Genomic DNA, 17,964 nt, shown 5'->3' with positions numbered 1-17,964 from the left:
TTTTATGGCTATAAAACCTCTACTGCAGCTAGAGCTGCGACACATAGAAAATGATCAATAAATCAATGCACAAAAATGGAGTAAAATCCACTTCCTATCTGCATTTCATGATTAAATACAAATATTGGAGCTTTTCAGACATTAAAACCAGGCCAGGGGGTGATTTTCATGGGAAAAGACAGCGATGAACGTCAATGGCGTACGGGCAAACATTGCCCGAAAATGGGGTAAAATCCAGCCGAAAACAGCCTTTATTGATTAAATACAAATACTGGAGCTTTTTAGACATCAGAACCGGGCCCGGAGTATCATTTCCCCGGTAAAAAGACAGCGATGAACGTCGATACGTCCATACGTGAAATGACAAAAAATGCACTAAAATTAGGTAAAATCCACTTCCTAGCATCATTTATTGATTGAATACAAATACTGGAGCTTTTGAGACATTACAACCAGGCCAGTGGGGTGATTTTTCCCGGGAAAAGACAGCGATGGACGTCAATGGTGAAACGCCAAAAATTAAACTGGGGTAAAATCCACTTCCTAGCAGCATTTTGTGATTAAATACAAACACTGGAGCTTAAATACAAACACTGGAGCTTTTCAGACATTAAAACCAGGCCAGGGGGTGATTTTTCCCGGGAAAAGACAGCGATGGACGTCAATGGCAAAACGGCAAAAAATGCACTAAAATGGGGTAAAATCCACTTAGCCTAGCAGCATTTTGTGATTAAAGACAAACACTGGAGCTTTTCAGATATCAGAACTTGGCCCACAATTGAAATATTATTTAGGAATATATTTTACTCACCAAAAATCCTTTTTACACAATATCCATCCTCCTTTCTTTCTTCCTTCTTTCCTGTCACCATCGAAGCTAATGATGAAAGTCGAGCCTGTCCTGTCATATTTCCGGCATAGTCCGTTTTGAAAATAGCATTAAACAAACACAACAATATACCATTTGCTTGTGGAGCTAAGTTAGTGCGCTGAAAGTGCCCCACACACCATTTTCCCGGCTGTAACACGCTTGCTAGCTTCGGAGTTGACCGCCCTTTCTTAATGATGTCATTTTTTTTCTGGGAAAAGTCCGTCTGGAAAATAGCTTTGTGAGCAAACAGAATCCATTAGTTTTTGCTTCTGTCGGCCATAGTGGATGGAGTTTGCGATCTCGGCTGCCTCGCCCGCCTACTAGCCAATCATAGTTTGTGAAAGCAATGACATGTCCCAGCCAGCAAAATGCTAACACCTATGAATAATCATTGTGGGGTTGCCAACTCGAAATCTGATTGGTTAAAAGCAACAGTCTAGTTTAATGCAGCAGAGCCCGCAAGAACTGATTGTGAAGGCTTTGAGGCAGATCTGATCTGGCAACAAATAATGGCTGAAATGTGATTGGTTAAATGCTTCAATATGAAAACACACATCTGGAAGCAGTGCAGCCAGGGGGGAAAGCAATGAAAGGAAGCTAACAGACCATTTGGAATAATAAGTATTGATGGACAAAATATAATATGATTCAGATATTTCTTAGGCCAGCAGAGAAGGCCTTGAAGGCCCTGACGGCCCGCCACTGATATTGATATATATATATATATATATATATATATATATATATATATATATATATATATATATATATATATATATATATATATATATATATATATATATATATATATATATATATATATATATATATATATGTATACACACACGATATGACGTCATTCTAATTTTATTTTGAAATAAATTTGCTACAAACAAACAACAGCTTTGAAGGTGCAAACCGGATGTAGTTGAATATGCTTCCTTTATCTTCAGGGCGGAGCTGTTCTTTTTGCTAACCAACTGCACTGGAATTAGTCTGGCTTGTCATATAGTATCAATGTATCTGTTAAAATCCCCGCACAGTTAATCTCAGACTGTGTTCTGTTAAACGTTCGGAAATTGAAGAAATAAATCTGGGCGGAGAGCAAAAGTGTGTGATGAAATGTCAACGTCAACGTCAACGTTGCAGGTAGACTGCTTTTCATGCTAGTTGTTGTTAATAAGAAAATGCCGTAGGAATAGTCCAGTTCAGCCAACAGCAGGCGCCACAATGAGCTGTCGTCTTCAAACATTTTTTTTAAACCATAGCATAACAAACCTGCCATTTTTTGTTTAGCATGTTAAAGTGCAGGTTGCCTTGTGCTTGAAGTCGTTGAGCGCGCTGCAGAGCCACCCGCTTTTCGGTTGTACGTGCTCGCATGTTACATTATTTACGGATTAATCTGCAATATATTCATGGACATGTAGTACTGAATGTTAATGATTATTTATTTTTGGGGTTATGGGAACAAGATACCAACCTCGGTTCATGTGTATTTTTGTTTATTTATGATATGTCCCTGCGTCATTTTCAGAAAGCTATTGATCTGGTGACCAAAGCCACCGAAGAAGACAAGTCTAAGAATTATGAAGAGGCATTGCGTCTTTATCAACATGCTGTGGAGTATTTTCTTCATGCCATTAAATGTGAGCAGTAGCAGTCGGCTCAGCACGTGTTCATTACGCTGGAGCTAGCAGGCATTTATTTTTAGTGTTGTCTGAATTTTTTACACACACACAGATGAGGTTCACAGTGACAAGGCGAAGGAAAGCATTCGAGCAAAATGTATGCAATATTTGGACAGAGCAGAGAAACTTAAGGATTACTTGAAGAATAAAGAGAAACAGAGCAAGAAGCCTGTAAAGGAGTCACAGAACAATGACAAGTAAGTGGTCTTTTTCCCGATTTATTTAAAGGGATAGACAACACCTTTATCACATGTATCCCAATGCAAGCAATGTTCCCTCTAATTTTTAGTTTGTCTGGGCAGAAAAACAACCTCCCTGAGCACACCGAGTACCAGTGTGAGCAACATCATCATTGCTTGCTATGGGCACACACCAGTATCACACCTGCCATAAGCAGGTGCATGTCTACCAGTGGCGGTCCCATACCTGTCAACCTCTGCCTATAACTGCCCTTATAAATGATTATGATTCCCCTTACAAACCCCCCAAAAACCTTACAAACACCGTACGAGTCGTACAGTGTTTGTAAGGTTTTTGGGGGGTTTGTAAGGGGAATCATAATCATTTATAAGGGCAGTTATCGGCAGAGGTTGACAGGTATGCGGTCCGTGCATTTTCTGGTAGCGCCTTCAACGTATCAATCCAACCCTCAGAAACTATTTTATGGCTATAAAACCTCTACTGCAGCTACAGCTGCGACACATAGAAAACAATCAATAAATCAATGAACAAAAATGGGGTAAAATCCACTTCCTAGCAGCATTTCATGATTAAATACAAATGCTAGAGCTTTTCAGACATTAAAACCAGGCCAGGGGTGTGATTTTTCTGGGAAAAGACAGCGATGAATGTCAATGGCGTACGGGCAAACATTGCCCGAAAATGGGGTAAAATCCAGCCGAAAACAGCATTTATTGATTGAATACAAATACTGGAGCTTTTTAGACATCAGAACCAGGCCCGGAGTATAATTTCCCCGGTAAAAAGACAGCGATGAACGTCGATACGTCCATATACGTCCATACGTGAAACAGCAAAAAAAGCACTAAAATGAGGTAAAATCCACTTCCGAGCAGCATTTATTGATTTAATACAAATACTGGAGCTTTTGAGACATTAGAACCAGGCCAGGGGGGTGATTTTTCCCGGGAAAAGACAGCGATGGACGTCAATGGCGAAACTGCAAAAATTAAACTGGGGTAAAATCCACTTCCTAGCAGCATTTAGTGATTAAATACAAACACTGGAGCTTTTCAGATATCAGAACCGGGCCCACAATTGAAATATTATTTAGGAATATAGCCATATTATACTCACCAAAAATCATTTTTAACTGTACACAATATCCATCCTCCTTTCTTTCTTCCTTCTTTTCTATCGCCATCGAAGCTAATGATGAAAGTCGAGCCTGTCCTGTCATATTTCCGGCATAGTCCGTCTTGAAAATGGCTTTAAATCAACACAACAATATATTTGCTTGTGCAGCTAAGTTAGTGCACTGAAAGTGGCGCACACACCCTTTTCCCGGCTGTAACAGGCTTGCTAGCTTCGGAGTTGACCGCCCTTTCTTAATGATATCCATTTTTTTCTGGAAAAGTCTGTCGGTAAAATAGCTTTGTGAGCAAATCTGCCACAAAATCCATTTGTTTTGCTCTGTTGGCCATTGTGGGTGGAGTTTGTGATCTCTGGCTGCCTCACTATGGCTTTGGCCCGCCTACTCTCTATAGCAAGCCAATAATAGTTGGTGAAAGCAATGATGTATCCCAGCCAGCAAAATGCCATTGCCTATGAAAAAGCATTGTGGGGTTGCCAACTCGAAAACTGATTGGTTAAAAGCAACAGTCTTGTTTAATGCAACAGAGCCCGCAGAACTGATTGTGAAGGCTTTGAGGCAGATTTCTGATCCTGGCAACAAATAATGGCTGAATTGTGATTGGTTAAATGCTTCAATATGAAAACACACATTTGGAAGCAGTGCAACCAGGGGGAAAAGCAATGAAAGGAAGCTAACAGACCATTTGGAATAATAAGTATTGATGGACATAATATAATATGATTCAGATATTTCTTAGGCCAGCAGAGAAGGCCTTGAAGGCCCTGATGGCCCGCCACTGATGCTTACTACACATAAATGATTTAGTAATAATAAAATGTAATGATTAATATCTATGAATTGCGCGCGTTGGCCTCACAGCTCTGGGGTCCTGGGTTCAAATCCAGGTCGGTCCACCTGTGTCGAATTTGCATATTCTCCCTGGGCCTGCATGGGTTTTCTCTGAGTAATCTGTTTTCCTCCCACATACCAAAAATATGCATTGTAGGCTGATTGGACACTCTAAAATTGCCCCTAGGTATGGGTCTGAGTGTGCATGGCTGTCCGTCTCCTTGTGCCCCGCGATCGGCTGGCCACCGGGTGTCCCCCACCCCTGGCCCAAAGTCAGCAGGGATAGGCTCCAGCACCCCCCGCGAGTGATAGTGGATAAAGCTGTTCAGAAAATGAATGAAAAAATATCTATGAATAAAACATGTTCATAAATGCCATTAGAATATGCACAAATCCGACTAAAATTTTACCTTATTTTACACATCTGTCCTTCTCACTTCTCATTCTCGTTCCAATGTATTTTCTGCTGAACATGTCACTTGAGATAGTCAAGTTTCCATTTAAATGCAATATTTTTCCATGATTTTGCTTTCATTTATTTAATAAGGTATAGCACATATTAATGAACATATTTATAGTCATGTTAATGAACATATAGATGTAAGATTGTTGCCGAGGGCTAATTTCCATTTATAGTCCATTGTGTAGGTTCAAGACAAACGATCACACATACTAGACACGCACGCACGCACGAAAACACGAAAAACATAAGTGGACAGAGCTAATGCCACTGGCTGCCGCGTGAACGCCGCCATCATGGGTAAAGGGGTTTAAAAAAAAAAAAGGATTTTTTTTTTTTACTGGGCGCCATATGATTGCTGCTTGCTTACTTGCGCATTTGATTCAACTGCTCTGCAAACCGGATGAATTCAGTAACACTGGTGCATTGGGAATCATCTGAGATACAAGTTCTGATGAATCGATTGCATAGGTATCCTCTATCACAACAATTACACTTTTTCATAGGGGAAGTAGGTATTATTAAGGCTGACTAAACCACCAGTCTTTTGTCATCTCAAACAAATCCTATCATTTCCAAGTTTGTTCTGAATGAAGTAGGAGTACACAGCACTGGTTAAAGTCAATATTATCAATAAACCTGTGGAATAAGTGTAAAATGGCATTTTTTTCATTATGCTGTACTTTTTCAATAGTTTGCAAAAACACTTTCAATAAATGTAAAAACATGCTAATAAATTGTCCTATGTTATTTTTTCTCACATTTTATATTGAGCGCGAATCGCATTCACTCCTGATGAAAACATAAAACTCCTGAACTAGGACAAGGGTACTCCTGAAATCAAGTCAACAGCGGTTGGCCGCTGGTGTTGATGTATTCTCCCGCAGCTTTCAAATCGGAACTTTCTGCATTCGCATGCCTCAAAATCGAGTGCATCCAGTTAGTTTTTTAGTTATTGAACCAGCAACGACTCGCTTTCAAGGTTTCCGCTGCTGTCAAAGTATCCACTTTCTCAGCTGCTTGTTTTACTTTCAAGTGGTCGTAGATTCCGCTAACTGTTTCTCCTTTATTCATAATAAAAGAAGCCCTTCCCCATCGTCCTGAATATCACTGTGCAGCTTGAAAAGGACCTTATCTCTTAGCTCTTGTCTTGTATCTCAGGGCAAACATTTCCTGAAAATGTTCCTGAATTTTCTTTGTATCTCAAATTTCTCTAATGTTGGGACACTCGTATGTCAAGGTATAACTCTATAAATGCCATTATCATTTTAGCCAAATCCATGCAAGTATACCGCACAGCCAGCCCTTCCTCGTGATATCAGGAATACTAATTGTCCCATTCGTTATATCTATTTACAAGCAGGGGGCCCGGCTTTGCCTGTCCCACCTGCTTGTTTAGAACCAAAAGACAGTTGTTGCGCTATAAAAATTGAATGAATTGAAATGAAAAATGGGTTAGATGAGAAAAGAAAATTTCAGTTACATGCATAACAGCAAACGTGTTTACAATTATGTACATGTATGATACAGAAGTTCAGAACTTCAAATCAATCAAGCAAAATGTACAGATATGATATGAGAAGTAATTCAGCAGTTCAATTCAATCAAGCCAAAGCATCAAAATAAATCAAATTTGACATGGGACTTCAGGTGGAAAACAGCGCCATCGCGTGTCAAAGCATGATTCCTACAATACTTAGGGTTTTTACTGGCATCAGCAGACATAGTAACTCTGAGCTTTGTCATTGGCCCGGAAAAAAAGGGTAGATCGCGTAAATTTGGCTACTTGAAAATTAGATCTTTGTGCAAAAAAGTTTGAGCACCACTGATTCTAAGGAATAAGTCGAAATAGAGGGCGGCTCGGTAGAGCGAGTGGTTAGCGCGTCGGCCTCACAGCTCTGGGGTCCTGGGTTCGGATCCAAGTCACAACCACCTGTGTGGAGTTTGCATTTTCCCCCCGGGCCTGTGTGGGTTTCCTCCGGGTGCCCTGCTATCGACTGGCCACCGATTCAGGTTGTCCCCCGCCTTTGGCCCGGAGTCAGCTGGGATAGGCTCCAGGAACCCCCCCCCCCCCGACCCTAATGAGGATAAAGCAGTTCAGAAAATGAGATGTCCAAATGGAATTCTCTTTCATGGGGACCCTGAAAAGTGAAAGAAAACATAAAGCTGGTTTTAAGCGTGTCCAAAATCAAGGGTTTTTGTTGTTTCGTAGCTTGATGGTAGAAGCCACTTTATAAAGCAGATAAATGCCGCATGTGCGCCTGCGTAGTGCTGCAAAAACTGTAATGGTCTGTGGTCTGAAAGTTTTGCATGTGTGAGAAAACTGGGTCAAAGGTCAAAATGCGACCTCGGGATCGATTTAAATTGATTTTGTGAAGAAGCAAAGGCGAAATTTAAAAATCGGGCCCTGTCATGACACATTTCACTATTGAAGCTAACCATAGTCGAAAACCACATTATAATCGGACCTAAAATGTGGAAATGGCGTCCAATCCGTATGAAATGTCTGTTTTTGGAAGTGTCCAAAATCGAAGGTTATCGATTTTTAGCAAGATGACACGGATGACCTGGAAAATTTTGCATGTGCAATGTTGTCCTCGTCATGGTGCGTTTACAAAACAGAGTGGTTTTGATCTGAAAGTTTCGCAAGTACTGAAAAAAGGCCAAAAGTTTCCGACTTTTTTTTTTTCCGACCTAAAAAATGCGACACCCTGGTACAAATATCGATTTTCTCAAAAACTGAAGTCCAAATTCGAAAATCGGCCGCAGTGCATCCCTAGAGGTGTAAATTTGCCAACTTTTGGTGAAAACCGCATTCAAATGGGACTTACGGTCTTGTCTCCATTTTACTCAGACCTCACAGACAGGCATAAACACTTGCACACACAGAAATAGTAATATGTATAGATATCAGGTGTTGTTAGAGTCAAACTCTAAAGTTGACATTTGCGTGTTCTGTGCAGAAGCGACAGTGACAGTGAAGGGGAAAACCCAGAGAAGAAGAAGCTTCAGGAACAACTAGTGGGTGAGTGAACAAAAAGGAAAAAAGTTACATGCCGCAGTTATGACTGCACGTCTTATTATCAGACTACTACAAGTTTCATAGATAATATACCTATGTATTCAATATTAGGCCTATCACGATAGCAATTTTTAGGATAATATACAGTCCGTTAGATCTGTATTTGATCACCCTGCTTTATTGCAAGTTTTCCCACTCAGAAATCATGGACGGGTCTAAAATGTTCATTGTTAGTGCATGTCCACTGTGAGGACGATAATCTAAAAATAAAAATCCAGAAATCACGATTTTTTTTTTAACAATTTGGGTGATACGGCTTCAAAAAAGTATTTGAACACCTCTCTATCAGCTAGAATTCTTACCCTCAAAGACATGTTGGTACGTCTGTAAAAGTCCACCTCCATTCCATGTATTATCCTGAGTCAGATGCACCTCTTTGAAGTCATTTGCTGCATAAAGACACCTGTCCACAGCATACAATCAGTCAGACTCAAACTACTAACATGGACAAGACCAAAGAGCTGTCCAAAGTCACATGCCGGTCAATCTCAGTTGGAGTGGGAGCCATACAAAATAACACCTTGTGGTGTCTCAATGATCCTAAGAAAGGTGAGGAATCAGCCCAGAACTACACGAGAGGACTTGGGCAATGACCTGAAAAAGGTTGGAACCACTGTTTCCAAGGTGACTCTTGGTAATACAGTGGGGCAAATAAGTATTTAGTCAACCACCAATTGTGCAAGTTATCCTACTTGAAAAGATTGGAGAGGCCTATAATTGTCAACATGGGTAAACCTCAACCATGATATACAGAATGTGGAGAAAAACCCAGAAAATCACATTGTTTGATTTTTAAAGAATTTATTTGCAAATCATGGTGGAAAAGAAGTATTTGGTCAATACCAAAAGTTCATTTCAATACTTTATGTACCTTTTGTTGGCAATAACGGAGGCCAAACGTTTTCTGTTACTCTTCACAAGCTTTTCACACACTGTTGCTGGTATTTTGGCCCATTCCTCCATGTAGATCTCCTCTAGAGCAGTGATGTTTTGGGGCTTTCGTTGGGCAACACGGACTTTCAACTCCCTCCACAGATTTTCTATGGGGTTGAGATCTGGAGACTGGCTAGGACACTCCAGGACCTTGAAATGCTTCTTACGAAGAGACTCTTTTCTTGCCCTGGCTGTGTGTTTGGGATCATTGTCATGCTGAAAGACCCAGCCTCGTCTCATCTTCAATGTCCTTGCTGATGGAAGGAGATTTTCACTCAAAATCTCTCGATACATGGCCCAATCCATTCTTTCCTTTACACAGATCAGTCGTCCTGGTCCCTTTGCAGAAAAACATCCCCAAAGCATGATGTATCCACCCCCATGCTTCACAGTGACGTGACCGGACATTTAGTCGACGGACACTTGGATGATCCAGAAGAGGACTGGGAGAATGTATTGAGGTCAGATGAAACCAAAATAGAACTTTTTGGTAGAAACACAGGTTCTCATGTTTGCATCCGAAGAACACCATACCAACTGTGGGTACCCGGACATTTCGTCGCCGGACGCTTCGTCCACGGACGGTTCGTCGAACGGACGCTTCGTCGCCGGACAGTTCGTCGACCGGACACTTGGTCGACGGACAATTCGTCGCCAGACAGTTCGCCTAACCTTAATCACTATTAAAGAAGACAAAGGAAATTCACATATTCTTAAAGAAGACAAAGGAAATTCACATATTCTTAAAGAAGACAAAGGAAATTCACATTCTTAAAGAAGACAAAGGAAATTCACATATTCTTAAAAAAGACAAAAAAAATTCACATATTCATTATTAAAGAAAATAAAACAGCAAAAACTCGCTCGACAACACAAACATTAACATTTGGGCGTGTGCATACTAAATGGGCTCGTCTCTAAACACACTACGCACAAAACAGTTCCTACGTTAAACGGTTCCTACGTTGAGCGCTCAATTTTTAAAACAAAAGGCAATAAATAAAATAATTTTATTTATTGCCTTTTATTTTAAAAGAGACGAGCCCATTTAGTACGCACACGCCCAAATGTTTGTGTTTGTGTTGTCGAGCGAGTTTTTGCTGTTTTATTTTCTTTAATAAAGAATATGTGAATTTTCTTTGTCTTCTTTTTAATAAATTTTTTAATTAAATAATTTTATTTATTGCCTTGTATTTTAAAATTGCAGCGCTCAACATAGGAACCGTTTAACGTAGGAACCGTTTCGTGTTTAGAGACGAGGCCATTTAGTACGCCCACGCCCAAATGTTAATGTGTTTGTGTTGTCGAGTGAGTTTTTGCTGTTTTATTTTTTTTAATAAAGAATATGTGAATTTCCTCTGTCTTCTTTAATAGTGGTTAAGGTTAGGCGAACTGTCTGGCGACGAAGTGTCCGGTGACGAATTGTCCGTCGACGAAGTGTCCAGTCGACGAAGTGTCTGGGTACCCACAGTGGGTATGGTGTTCTTCGGATGCAAACATGAGAACCTGTGTTTCTACCAAAAAGTTATATTTTGGTTTCATCTGACCACAACACATTCTCCCAGTCCTCTTCTGAATCATCCTAGCGAACCGCAGACGGGCATGGGTGTGTACTGACTTCAGCAGGGGGACACGTCATGATTAGAGTCCCTGGTGGTGCATTGTGTTACTGATAGTAACCTTTGTTACTGTGGTCCCCGCTCTCTGTAGGTCATTCACTAGGTCCCCGTGTGGTTCTGGGATTTTTATTCACCGTTCTTGTTATCATTTTTACGCCAAGGGGTGAGACCTTGCATGGAGCCCCAGATCGAGGGAGATTATCAGTGGTCTTGTATGTCTTCCATTTTCTAATAATTGCTCCCACAGTTGATTTTTTTTTTTACACCAAGCGTTTAACCTATTGCAGATTCAGTCTTCCAAGCCTGGTGCAGGTCTACAATTTTGTCTCTGAGGTCCTTCGACAGCTCTTTGGTCTTGGCCATGGTGCAGTTTGGAGTGGGAGAGACTGAGGTTGTGGACAGGTGTCTTTTATACTGATGAGTTAAAACAGATGCTATTAATACAAGTAACGAGTGGAGACCTCGTTCGAAGAAGTTAGACCTCTTTGACAGCCAGAAATCTTGCTTGTTTGTAGGTGACCAAATACTTATTCTCCACTCTAATTTGGAAATAAATTCTTTAAAAATCAAACAATGCGATTTTCAGTTTTTTATTTCCACATTCTGTCTCTCATGGTTGAGGTTTAAACATTCAATAACTTCGAATTAGAGGAAGCACACAGAGTCGGCCATGATGAGTTTTATCTAGCTTCAGCTGAAGGAGGGAGTCAGAGCAGCCAGCGCCAGAAGCGCGTCTGTCCTCCAGCCTGGCTAGTTTGAAATCCCTGAATCCCTCCAACAGGTCGACCAGTTTTATTGACAAAGGTCATGTGACATAGGTACAAACTTTAGGCGGGAAAATGTGAACAAAGAAATGGGTGTGTCATGGTAGATGACGCGCCCCTAACTCATAGGTGTCACGGACGGAAATTTCCGCTAGGTCATGCTAAATTCTATTCCAGTGACTACACTAAATAAACCTATTGACTAACAAAAAGCATAAGAATATATTCCATACTCCACATTTACCCCCTGTAGTTACTTTGAAAGAATTTTCTTTAGACATCAATTTGTATCCCTCCCCTCCAGGTTCTAGAATACAAATACCATCAACAGTTACTTTCAACAGGGTATGGAAAATAATAAAATCACTTGTCAAGGCAGAGGCGAAAAACTCGAGCTATTTAGCGTCATTCGAGAAAAATTCCTCTACGTCCCTCTTAATGAGCGAACACAATTTTTCAAGTCAAGACAAGTACAATTACCCCGACGACCCGACAAACTGAGACTCGTCACACTTTGAAAGAGCGCGATAATCTCCAGTATGGTTTGCCATGTGGTGATACTGTATGTCACTGTAAGCTACCAGCGTGTGCTGGATAGTGTTTCGAATCATAACTTTCATACAGGGGATTACACACACAGAAAAAATACAGAACAGTAACAAAATCGCAAGTGAGGGAGTTGCAAATTTAAACAGAATTGACTGGTTTCATCTGGGATGAAGGCGCAGCAGTGTTCTCCCATCATGGCACACACACCTCCATCCAGTCCTGCAACATCCCTGCGGGCTTTGACAGTTTGGTTAATGAACACTCATGTAACAGTTCAATGTCTTTACACGAAGCATAACTTTATCCACCCCAAAGTAGCCACTGTATGATTTTCTGGGGGGTCAACCACAACTTATGGTCACCAGGAACATCACTACCCCAGATTGCATCACGTGGTTTGAATTGCACTGATTTTGATCTCTTATCTCTTACTGCTATGTTCACTCCCCTTAAAAGGAATGCATCTCATCTGCACCACTGCAGATTTAAGTGTGACGCCTAGACCCAGTGAATTCAGGTTGTCAGGATACCGGCGGAAATGGGTATACGGCTACACACAACTTTCATTCACAACAATCAGTTTCTTCTTGTTGGGTTCATCCAATTGTACGTTTATCCTTAGGTATTTCCAATTTAGCTTTCAATAAAAAAGGCATCTGTAGTCACATCACCATTTAATTCTTGCAAGAAGAGAATACATCCAGCCGCTCGTCCGATCAAGATTATTCTAAAGAGCGGCATTCTGGAACACCATGAAATTATACCACACATCTTCTCCATATTAGTTCTCCAGATTCTTCTTTCCATACCACTTCACTCTGCTCTGTGATAGGAGTATGTCACCATCTTGTTTTCGAACTCAAGTCTCTGTGGGCGGGGCGTTCAGACACGCCCAGGCTGTCACTGACAGTCCAGTCACTGTGATGTGGGTGGCAACAGCTTTCACTGCGGCTTCGTGTAGAGTGCAAAGTCTATGAGAGCTCAAGGTTAAGTGAGGGGTGCTCGTGGCGGGTGAGTAGACGTCAGATGAGTTTTTCACGGACAAGGGTTTTGACACCGTCCGACTTACAGTCTACTCAGAGTCACCTGTGTCTCGAACTACCTTGACCTGAGGTTGGTGAATTGACTTTGACTTTTCAGCGATCTTGGCTGCTGTGGAGGTTGGTGAGTTGGGCCACGAATGGGTCTTCCCATCGTGGAGAGAACCAGGACTTCCTTTTTATGACTCTCATCAGGATCCAGTCACCTGGCTTCACCACCTCCTGCAAGATAGACAAAAGGATCACGGCAGCTTACATGTTCTTTGGACAAGTTCCTCCAAACATTTTACCATCCACTCTGTAAGTAGATCTGCCTCACCCTTAGTCTCTTGTCATGGTTCACCTTCCCATAGAGCAGGGGTCTCAAACTCGCGGCCCGCGGGCCAACTGCGGCCCTCGGGACGATAATTTGCGGCCCCCGTCTTAATATGAAAGATTAATGTTCGTGCGGCCCGTAAGATTGATATGAATGACACTTGTTGTGTTCGGAGCTGAATGAACCAATCACGGTGAGGTATACGGCTCTGGAGGGCGGGACATCGGCCGGGCTGTCCAGTGCCTCGCTCACTCACTCATTCATTCCTCCAATCAGCTGGGCGGAGGAGAAGCCGTGAAGCCGATCACTCCGCTCGGCTTGCACACTGCTCCGCTGCTCTCAGCATACAACTGAATGAGGCGCTATGATCCGTGATCCAGCCTGTGTCAGTGTAGCCATCTTCGCGAGCGAAACGGAGAAACGGAGAGCGAAAGTGCGCATGCTCCACAAACCCGCGCGACTGAACGTGAAAGATCAACCCGAGACTCATTCCAAGTGGAAAAACAGATTACAGAGCCCCAGAGATGTCTCTTTCAAAGCCTGGCGTGAAGAGAAAGGTCGTTGATGAGCACAGACAGTTTCAAGAAAAGTGGGGCGTGCAATATTTCTTTGTTGAACACAGGGGAACTCCGACGTGTCTCATTTGCACTGAAAAAGTTGCGGTGCACAAGGAATACAATTTGAAACGTCATTATACTACGAGACATGCTGAGGAGTACGAAAAATACCAGGGAGATGAGAGAGCCAGCCAGGTTGCCAGTCTTAAAACATGTCTTCTGAGGCAACAGGATTTCTTCAAGAAGGCTACCAAAGACAGTAATGCAGCAGTCGAAGCTAGCTACGCCGTTTGTGAGTTGATTGCTAAAGCAGGAAAGCCATTCACAGAAGGTGAATTTATCAAAAAGTGCATATTACAGGCTGCACATATTGTCTGTCCAGAAAAGAAAAGTGTTCAACCACATCAGCCTTTCTGCCAACACCGTGGCAGAGCGCATTTCTCACCTGTCAAGTGACATTTATGATCAACTGTGTGAGAAAGCACAATGTTTCAGTGTATATTCAGTGGCTCTTGATGAGACCACAGATATCACAGACACTGCCCAGCTCGCAATATATATCCGTGGTGTTGATGACAATTTTAAAGTAATGGAGGAGTTGCTCACAGTAATTCCAATGCATGGCCAGACCACCGCGAAGGAAATATTTCACCAGCTGTGTGATGCCATTAAGAATGCCGGTTTGCCATGGAAGAGCTTTGGAATAACAACCGATGGAGCCCCATCAATCACAGGGAGGAAGAATGGACTGGTAGCACTTGTTCAAAAAAAACTGGAAGAGGAGGGTGTGGAGGAGGCCATAGCTCTGCACTGCATTATACATCAGCAGGCCCTTTGCAGCAGATGCCTGAAGTTTGACAATGTGATGTCTGTCGTTGTGAAATGCGTCAACCAAATCAGATCCAGGGGCTTAAAGCACAGAAGGTTCCGTGCTTTTTTAGAGGAAATGGAGTCAGAATATGGGGATGTGCGCTACTTCACTGAGGTACGTACAGGGGAAACGTGTTGAAGAGATTTTTTGAGTTGAGAGCAGAAGTAAAAGACTTCATGGAGATAGACGGGGTTGCTGTTCCTGTGCTAAGTGATCCCAAATGGCTCATGGACTTGGCTTTTCTTGTTGATATCACACATGAGCTTAATGTACTGAACAAGAAGCTACAAGGCCAGGGGCAACTTGTCAGTGCTGCCTATGACAACGTGAGAGTATTCTGCACTAAACTTGTGTTATGGAAAGCCCAGCTCTCTCAGACAAACCTTTGCCATTTCCCAGCATGCAAGGCTCTCGTGGATGCAGGCACACCATTCAGTGGTGAGAAGTATGTTGAGGCCATTTCGAAGCTACAGGAGGAATTTGATCACAGATTTGCAGACTTCAAGAGTCACAAAGCCACATTTCAAATTTTTGCGGACCCCTTCTCCTTTGATGTGCAAGATGCCCCTCCTGAGCTTCAAATGGAGCTCATTGACCTGCAGTGCAACTCTGCACTCAAAGCCAAGTTCAGGGAGGTGAGTGGAGAAGCAGACAAGCTTGGGCAATTTTTGAGAGAGTTGACCCCCAGCTTCCCTGAACTTTCACGAATGTTCAAGCGGACCATGTGCCTTTTTGGGAGCACATACTTGTGTGAGAAGCTCTTCTCCACCTTGAACTTCAATAAGTCCAAGTACAGGTCCAGACTTACTGATGAGCATCTTCAAGCTTTACTGAGGGTCTCCACTGCTTCCTCCCTCAAGCCAAATGTGACTCAGCTATGTGAGAAGAAGCGCTGCCAGGTCTCTAGCAGCAAGGAGTAGGCAAGAGAAGCCGTGTTCAGAATATTTCATATTCAATGTTCCATTCAAGTTCAGAAAGTTAAAGGTTAAAGAGCTGTTAATACAGACATTTGAAACGGAATAAAAATAATTCATTTTCTCTACTTAGGCAGCCAGTTTATATCTCATTATTATTATTTTATTTTTGTATTACTGATTGATTGATTTTTTTATTCATCTTTAAGTTAATTTATCTAATTCATTATTTTTTGTAAAAAAAATAAAGATATTTGATAACGGAATGTTTTATCAGCGCTTTTCTTGTGGAAATCCTGATGCGGCCCAGTCTCACCCAGACTTGGCCTCTAGCGGCCCCCAGGTAAATTGAGTTTGAGACCCCTGCCATAGAGGAAGTTGGAATGGTCGTCCAAGAACTATCTCAAAAGGTGTTAATCTCGAGCTAGTTGGCACTATCTTCATATACGTTTTGACCAGTGTTAGGCTTTCTGGCCATGGCTTCTTTATCTCTTCCATGGTTTTCTTAAGTCTTGGTTTTATCGTACCATTTGTTTGCTCTACCAGTCCCACACTCTTTTGGACATTGGCCTCGTTTGGGCCTGAGGTCATCTTGCACATTATGTCTGCAACAAATCAAAGAGTTCCTTCAAAAATTTTAAAGTAGGTATTTAGACCTGTTCATTATATATCCCCCCTGTTGAGACATTGTCAATTTTGGAATACATTTTTGGCAGGCACTGTAGGCCTTTAGCTGTGTACAGGTCGTCTGCAGACTGTTCTTGAGATCGGCTCAGCCCTTGTTGCTGTGCATACTGTGCAGCAAGTGTCCGCGCTGCTTCTTTAGCTGCCGCACTATGTCGCTGTCTTCAACACGTGCTCAACATCTGCAGACAGCTATTAGGTTGGGCTTAATACCCCAATGAACAAAAATCACAACAATATGACATTCCATCACTATAGTTTGTGAAAATCTAAATGCCTTACCAGTCAAAATTAAATATGATAGCTGATATTCTATTTTGATCACTGCTTCCTTGTTAAGATCAAGAATTATGTTTGTTTTTTTCCTTTCCTGCAATTACACAAATTAACTAATCATACTATAAATAGGAAAAATACAAAAAGCAAACCAGGCTGCTTTCCTCAGGAAAACAGCTTTCCAGTTCTCTGCAACAGTTACATTCACATCAATTAATATCCAGAAACAAAATGCACACATTTATAATTCTGAAAAGAATTGAACCCACTAAAATGTAACCACCCCTTGTTTGTCAGGGTTAATATTTTAGCATAATTGTGTCCTTTAGAGCAATTAAAGCACATCACTTATAAAATGCATACTACTCAAGTCCCAATTCAATTAACAATGTGTATCGAGTTGCATATTAACCTCAGTTGTTTAGAATTCAAAATATCCCAAACTAGTAGTCTTATTATCAAATGTAACATCCCATTGTCTTTGGAGTTTGCCAATCATCTCCTATAAAACTTTCTTAATCAATATTTTCAATAGTCAGGCATAAAATTAAAATCTAGTTACATTTCTATCCATTGTAGTTTCTCTTTTCTCTCTAATTGTTTACTTTAAAAAATCTGTAAGAAGGTTTGGTCTCAATTGAAACGCTTTCATCTTTTTTTATGGAGACAATAAAACCAATATAAAAAGTTCCTTATGGTTTATCGCAGTGTTCCTCGAGCAATAATCTTTCCAATCAATATTGGAGTGCTTGCCATTTCGTCTGATCACGTCAAAAAGTTTATCTTACCTGTCTCCTCAAACGTTTCAACTGAGAGAACCCTCTTACAGAGCAAAGGTGGATCCGCATCCTCCTTTTCAGCTATTTTCATGTATGCTGGTTGGTCAGGAACACTTGTGTTGAGCATCCAGGCTCCCGGGACCGCCGTTGGTCCAGTCTGTTTTCTGTTGGGAAGCACAGTCTCCTTCTGCTAACCCAAATTCAATGCGTTCTTTTAAAGTTTTTTCTTTTACGCAGATAGCCAGATTAGCCTCATCATCCGGCTCCAATCGTGTAGTGAATAATGGCGTTTGGTACATTCGACTAAAGTGGATTTCCATATTTTGTTGTCCGATTGACCTCGTTATGTAGGCGCATTGATTTCATAACGAAATATGGAACCTTTTGTCAATTCAGT

General features: G+C 41.5%; 1 protein-coding gene across 6 annotated transcripts in view; it reads left to right on the top strand.

Annotated features, from left to right (window-relative positions):
- The first annotated feature begins 1,795 nt into the window (after positions 1 to 1,795).
- Positions 1,796 to 17,964, top strand: part of vps4a (vacuolar protein sorting 4 homolog A) — a 131,591-nt gene continuing 115,422 nt past the window's right edge. For 5 of the 6 annotated variants that reach the window (XM_077595858.1, XM_077595856.1, XM_077595853.1 and 2 more), the window contains exons 1-4: positions 1,796 to 2,020; positions 2,406 to 2,517; positions 2,612 to 2,756; positions 8,147 to 8,208. In XM_077595858.1, coding sequence (XP_077451984.1) covers positions 1,994 to 2,020; positions 2,406 to 2,517; positions 2,612 to 2,756; positions 8,147 to 8,208 — 346 coding nt within the window. In that variant the 5' untranslated portion in view covers positions 1,796 to 1,993. The remainder of the gene's footprint in view (positions 2,021 to 2,405; positions 2,518 to 2,611; positions 2,757 to 8,146; positions 8,209 to 17,964) is intronic. The other variant, XM_077595860.1, reaches the window with a different exon arrangement.

This window comes from Stigmatopora argus, chromosome 3 (assembly GCF_051989625.1).
Source record: "Stigmatopora argus isolate UIUO_Sarg chromosome 3, RoL_Sarg_1.0, whole genome shotgun sequence".
Taxonomy (NCBI): Eukaryota; Metazoa; Chordata; class Actinopteri; order Syngnathiformes; family Syngnathidae; genus Stigmatopora; species Stigmatopora argus.
Note: the sequence above shows the minus strand (reverse complement) of the source record. Positions and strands in the feature narration are given on the sequence as shown.